The sequence below is a fragment of the Salvelinus fontinalis genome, chromosome 40, assembly GCF_029448725.1.
Source record: "Salvelinus fontinalis isolate EN_2023a chromosome 40, ASM2944872v1, whole genome shotgun sequence".
NCBI classification, from domain to species: domain Eukaryota; kingdom Metazoa; phylum Chordata; class Actinopteri; order Salmoniformes; family Salmonidae; genus Salvelinus; species Salvelinus fontinalis.
In genome coordinates this window covers 2,144,522-2,151,143 of record NC_074704.1, presented here as the reverse complement: position 1 = coordinate 2,151,143, position 6,622 = coordinate 2,144,522, and the positions used below count along the sequence as shown (strand labels likewise).

The 6,622-nt window shown below is 43.2% G+C and overlaps 1 protein-coding gene across 2 annotated transcripts in view; it reads left to right on the top strand.

The window, feature by feature from the left end:
- Positions 1-366: 366 nt before the first annotated feature.
- LOC129839676 (protein kinase C beta type) overlaps positions 367-6,622 on the top strand; it is a 132,227-nt gene continuing 125,971 nt past the window's right edge. Inside the window, exons 1-2 of one of the 2 annotated variants that reach the window (XM_055907228.1) lie at positions 367-1,074; positions 2,106-2,137. In XM_055907228.1, coding sequence (XP_055763203.1) covers positions 872-1,074; positions 2,106-2,137 — 235 coding nt within the window. In that variant the 5' untranslated portion in view covers positions 367-871. The remainder of the gene's footprint in view (positions 1,075-2,105; positions 2,138-6,622) is intronic. The other variant, XM_055907229.1, reaches the window with a different exon arrangement.

Sequence of the window (6,622 nt, the reverse complement as noted above, 5' to 3'; positions counted from 1 at the left end):
TTCTATATTATGGTGTTCTATCTATTCTACTGTTCTATGTTCTGGTGTTCTCTCTATTCTACTGTTCTATATCCTGGTGTTCTCTCTATGCTACTGTTCTATATTATGGTGTTCTATCTATTCTACTGTTCTATGTTCTGGTGTTCTATCTATTCTACTGTTCTATGTTCTGGTGTTCTCTCTATTCTACTGTTCTATATCCTGGTGTTCTCTATATTCTACTGTTCTATTCCATCCTCCTCTACATTCTATAGTTCCACCCACGTCCTTCTCTCTCACTGGCTGAGTGGCTGGTCAGGTGATCTTCAACAAGTGTTTACTTGTTTATCTCTCTGGGGATGGTTTAGACCGACATTCACAAACATTCAATAACACACCGCTTCTCTCTGTCTGTATCTCTGTCTCTCTCATCACCTAGGCTACACGCTACTGTTCACCCAAATGTTTGCGACAAAAACAGTCCCTCTGTCTCTTCCTACACACTCACACCGTGTACCGTGGAATTCCGAGTAGATAAGGGGGTGGGGCCTTCATTGCCCCCTATCTCACGGTTTCAGCGCAACACTCTTCCTGCAACCAACATACACACACTGCATGAGGCGCTTCGCTCACACACCAGCAGCACGTCGCCACAGCTGTAGCAGCGCTGCTCAGTCTCCGGGGGCTGTGGGAGATCCGAGCGAACAGGGAAGCAGGGCCCACGGGGATCCGGGGACGCAGCAGTGTGAGGCTTGGCAGGAGTCAGGACATTCACACCGAGCGAACACCGGGGGGAAACCGACACCGAGAGAGGAAGAAGGGAGGGAGGAACCTGCTGTAAAGGCACACAACTCTCTCTTTCCTCCTCATTTCAAAACACTTCCGCGTTAAAATGGCTGACCGCGAGCAGGGCAGCAGCGACGGAGAGAGCTCGAGCACCGGGGGATCCGAGCGGCGGGAGAGCGGGGCCGCGAGGGGCTTCGCGCGCCAAGGAGCTTTGCGCCAGAAGAACGTGCACGAGGTCAAGGACCACAAGTTCATCGCGCGCTTCTTCAAGCAGCCCACGTTCTGCAGCCACTGCACGGACTTCATCTGGTTAGTGCGCGTGCGTGGGGGGTGTGCGTGTGTGTGTGTGCGGCGCGCATTGTACAGGTGATTCACTTGCTGCTGAATGACTTTAGCCAGGCAGAGAGAGACAGAGACACGGCATGAATTGCAAACGAGATATAACCCACAGCCGACGACAACCGAATGGGACATGGTTGTATAACCGTTCATCCGTCATTGTTAGTGTCCTATGTGTGGTCAGGCCCACCAGAGACAGGCAGTCTATCGACCATTCTAACGCATCACACACTGACTCCAGGTGGTGTGTGTGTGTTATCTTCAGCTCATTAAGTACAAACTTAATGGGGGCGCAGGTAGACTGGTGGTGGTGGTGTGTGTGTGGGGGGGGGGGGGGGGGGGGGGGGGGGGCATGTAGACTGGTGGTGGTGTGGGGGGGCAGGTAGACTGGTAGGAGTGGGGGGGGGACAGGTAGACTGGTGGTGGTGTGTGTGGGGGGGGGGGGGGGGGGGGGGGGGGCATGTAGACTGGTGGTGGTGTGGGGGGGCAGGTAGACTGGTAGGAGTGGGGGGGGGACAGGTAGACTGGTGGTGGTGGGGGGGGGGCAGGTAGACTGGTGGTGGTGTGGGGGGGCAGGTAGACTGGTAGGTGTGTGGGGGGGGGTGCAGGTAGCCTGGTAGTTAGAGGGGGTGGGGGCAGGTAGCTTAGGGGTTAGAGCATTGGACCAGTAAGCGAAAGGTTGCTGCATCGAATCCCCGAGCTGACAAGGTAAACATCTGTCGTTCTGACCCCTGAACAAGGCAGTTAACCCACTGTTCCCCGGTAGGCCATCATTGTAAATAAGAATTTGTTCTGCACTGACTTGCCAAGTTAAATAAAGGTTACAGACATAGTTGACTGTTTTCTCTGTAATGTGGTTCGGGGTGTTTTGGACCCCAGGAAGAGCAGCTAACGAGGATCCCTAATAAATACAACCACAACGTTAGAAAGACGTGTGGTGTAGTGCGGACGTTCCATCATCAGAGTCGATAATAAACTACATGTTCCATTTCTCTTCACAGGGGCTTCGGGAAGCAAGGTTTCCAGTGTCAAGGTAGGACTACGGGCCTGTTACTGTAGCAGTCTCTATGTTGTAGTGGGTTACTGTAGCAGTCTCTATGTTGTAGTAGGTTACTGTAGCAGCCTAGTCTATATATTGTAGTAGGTTACTATAGCAGTCTCTATGTTGTAGTGGGTTACTGTAGCAGTCTCTGTGTTGTAGTGGGTTACTGTAGCAGTCTCTGTGTTGTAGTGGGTTACTGTAGCAGTCTATATGTTGTAGTGGGTTACTGTAGCAGTCTCTATGTTGTAGTGGGTTACTGTAGCAGTCTCTGTTGTAGTGGGTTACTGTAGCAGTCTCTGTGTTGTAGTGGGTTACTGTAGCAGTCTCTGTGTTGTAGTGGGTTACTGTAGCAGTCTAGTCTATATATTGTAGTGGGTTACTGTAGCAGTCTCTATGTTGTAGTAGGTTACTGTAGCAGCCTAGTCTATATATTGTAGTAGGTTACTGTAGCAGCCTAGTCTATATATTGTAGTAGGTTACTGTAGCAGTCTCTATGTTGTAGTGGGTTACTGTAGCAGTCTCTGTGTTGTAGTGGGTTACTGTAGCAGTCTAGTCTATATATTGTAGTGGGTTACTGTAGCAGTCTCTATGTTGTAGTAGGTTACTGTAGCAGCCTAGTCTATATATTGTAGTAGGTTACTGTAGCAGCCTAGTCTATATATTGTAGTAGGTTACTGTAGCAGTCTCTATGTTGTAGTGGGTTACTGTAGCAGTCTCTGTGTTGTAGTGGGTTACTGTAGCAGTCTAGTCTATATATTGTAGTGGGTTACTGTAGCAGTCTCTATGTTGTAGTAGGTTACTGTAGCAGCCTAGTCTATATATTGTAGTAGGTTACTGTAGCAGCCTAGTCTATATATTGTAGTAGGTTACTGTAGCAGTCTCTATGTTGTAGTGGGTTACTGTAGCAGTCTATATGTTGTAGTGGGTTACTGTAGCAGTCTATATATTGTAGTGGGTTACTGTAGCAGTCTATATGTTGTAGTGGGTTACTGTAGCAGTCTATATGTTGTAGTGGGTTACTGTAGCAGTCTATATGTTGTAGTGGGTTACTGTAGCAGTCTATATGTTGTAGTGGGTTACTGTAGCAGTCTATGTTGTAGTGGGTTACTGTAGCAGTCTATATGTTGTAGTGGGTTACTGTAGCAGTCTATATGTTGTAGTGGGTTACTGTAGCAGTCTATATATTGTAGTAGGTTACTGTAGCAGTCTCTATGTTGTAGTGGGTTACTGTAGCAGTCTATATATTGTAGTGGGTTACTGTAGCAGTCTCTATATTGTAGTGGGTTACTGTAGCAGCCTAGTCTATATATTGTAGTAGGTTACTATAGCAGTCTAGTCTATATATTGTAGTAGGTTACTATAGCAGTCTATATGTTGTAGTAGGTTACTATAGCAGCCTAGTCTATATATTGTAGTGGGTTACTATAGCAGCCTAGTCTATATATTGTAGTAGGTTACTATAGCAGTCTATATGTTGTAGTAGGTTACTATAGCAGCCTAGTCTATATATTGTAGTGGGTTACTATAGCAGCCTAGTCTATATATTGTAGTTAGGTTACTGTAGCAGTCTATATGTTGTAGTGGGTTACTGTAGCAGTCTATATGTTGTAGTGGGTTACTGTAGCAGTCTAGTCTATATATTGTAGTGGGTTACTGTAGCAGTCTCTATGTTGTAGTGGGTTACTGTAGCAGTCTATATGTTGTAGTAGGTTACTATAGCAGTCTAGTCTATATATTGTAGTGGGTTACTGTAGCAGTCTATATGTTGTAGTGGGTTACTATAGCAGTCTATATGTTGTAGTGGGTTACTGTAGCAGTCTAGTCTATATATTGTAGTAGGTTACTGTAGCAGTCTATATGTTGTAGTGGGTTACTGTAGCAGTCTCTATGTTGTAGTGGGTTACTGTAGCAGTCTATATGTTGTAGTGGGTTACTATAGCAGCCTAGTCTATATATTGTAGTGGGTTACTATAGCAGCCTAGTCTATATATTGTAGTGGGTTACTATAGCAGCCTAGTCTATATATTGTAGTGGGTTACTATAGCAGCCTAGTCTATATATTGTAGTGGGTTACTATAGCAGCCTAGTCTATATATTGTAGTGGGTTACTATAGCAGCCTAGTCTATATATTGTAGTAGGTTACTATAGCAGCCTAGTCTATATATTGTAGTAGGTTACTGTAGCAGTCTATATATTGTAGTGGGTTACTGTAGCAGTCTATATGTTGTAGTGGGTTACTATAGCAGTCAAGTCTATATATTGTAGTAGGTTACTATAGCAGCCTAGTCTATATATTGTAGTGGGTTACTGTAGCAGTCTATATATTGTAGTAGGTTACTGTAGCAGTCTAGTCTATATATTGTAGTAGGTTACTGTAGCAGTCTACATGTTGTAGTGGGTTACTGTAGCAGTCTATATATTGTAGTAGGTTACTGTAGCAGTCTAGTCTATATATTGTAGTAGGTTACTATAGCAGTCTATATGTTGTAGTGGGTTACTGTAGCAGTCTATATATTGTAGTGGGTTACTGTAGCAGTCTCTATGTTGTAGTGGGTTACTGTAGCAGTCTATATATTGTAGTGGGTTACTGTAGCAGTCTCTATGTTGTAGTGGGTTACTGTAGCAGTCTATATGTTGTAGTGGGTTACTGTAGCAGTCTATATGTTGTAGTGGGTTACTGTAGCAGTCTATATATTGTAGTGGGTTACTGTAGCAGTCTATATGTTGTAGTGGGTTACTGTAGCAGTCTATATGTTGTAGTGGGTTACTGTAGCAGTCTATATGTTGTAGTGGGTTACTGTAGCAGTCTATATATTGTAGTAGGTTACTGTAGCAGTCTAGTCTATATGTTGTAGTGGGTTACTGTAGCAGTCTATATATTGTAGTAGGTTACTATAGCAGTCTAGTCTATATATTGTAGTGGGTTACTATAGCAGTCTATATGTTGTAGTGGGTTACTGTAGCAGTCTATATATTGTAGTGGGTTACTGTAGCAGTCTATATATTGTAGTAGGTTACTATAGCAGTCTATATATTGTAGTGGGTTACTATAGCAGTCTATATATTGTAGTAGGTTACTATAGCAGCCTAGTCTATATATTGTAGTAGGTTACTATAGCAGTCTAGTCTATATATTGTAGTAGGTTACTATAGCAGTCTAGTCTATATATTGTAGTAGGTTACTGTAGCAGTCTATATATTGTAGTAGGTTACTATAGCAGCCTAGTCTATATATTGTAGTGGGTTACTGTAGCAGCCTAGTATATATATTGTAGTAGGTTACTATAGCAGGCTAGTCTATATATTGTAGTATGTTACTATAGCAGTCTAGTCTATATATTGTAGTAGGTTACTATAGCAGCCTAGTCTATATATTGTAGTAGGTTACTATAGCAGTCTAGTCTATATGTTGTAGTAGGTTACTATAGCAGTCTCTATGTTGTAGTGGGTTACTGTAGCAGTCTATATGTTGTAGTGGGTTACTGTAGCAGTCTCTATGTTGTAGTGGGTTACTGTAGCAGTCTCTATATTGTAGTAGGTTACTGTAGCAGTCTATATGTTGTAGTGGGTTACTGTAGCAGTCTATATGTTGTAGTGGGTTACTGTAGCAGTCTATATATTGTAGTAGGTTACTATATCAGTCTATATATTGTAGTAGGTTACTGTAGCAGTCTAGTCTATATGTTGTAGTGGGTTACTGTAGCAGTCTATATGTTGTAGTGGGTTACTATAGCAGTCTATATATTGTAGTAGGTTACTATATCAGTCTATATATTGTAGTAGGTTACTGTAGCAGTCTAGTCTATATGTTGTAGTGGGTTACTGTAGCAGTCTCTGTTGTAGTAGGTTACTGTAGGAGTCTCTATGTTGTAGTGGGTTACTGTAGCAGTCTCTATGTTGTAGTGGGTTACTGTAGCAGTCTCTATGTTGTAGTGGGTTACTGTAGCAGTCTCTATGTTGTAGTGGGTTACTGTAGCAGTCTATATGTTGTAGTGGGTTACTGTAGCAGTCTATATATTGTAGTGGGTTACTCTAGCAGTCTCTATATGTTGTAGTGGGTTACTGTAGCAGTCTATATGTTGTAGTGGGTTACTGTAGCAGTCTATATATTGCAGTCTCTATGTTGTAGTGGGTTACTGTAGCAGTCTAGTCTATATGTTGTAGTAGGTTACTGTAGCAGTCTCTATGTTGTAGTGGGTTACTGTAGCAGTCTATATGTTGTAGTGGGTTACTGTAGCAGTCTATATGTTGTAGTGGGTTACTGTAGCAGTCTCTATATGTTGTAGTGGGTTACTGTAGCAGTCTATATGTTGTAGTGGGTTACTGTAGCAGTCTATATATTGCAGTCTCTATGTTGTAGTGGGTTACTATAGCAGTCTCTATGTTGTAGTGGGTTACTGTAGCAGTCTATGTTGTAGTGCGTTACTGTAGCAGCCTCTTAATTGTAGTGGGTTACTGTAGCAGTCTATATATTG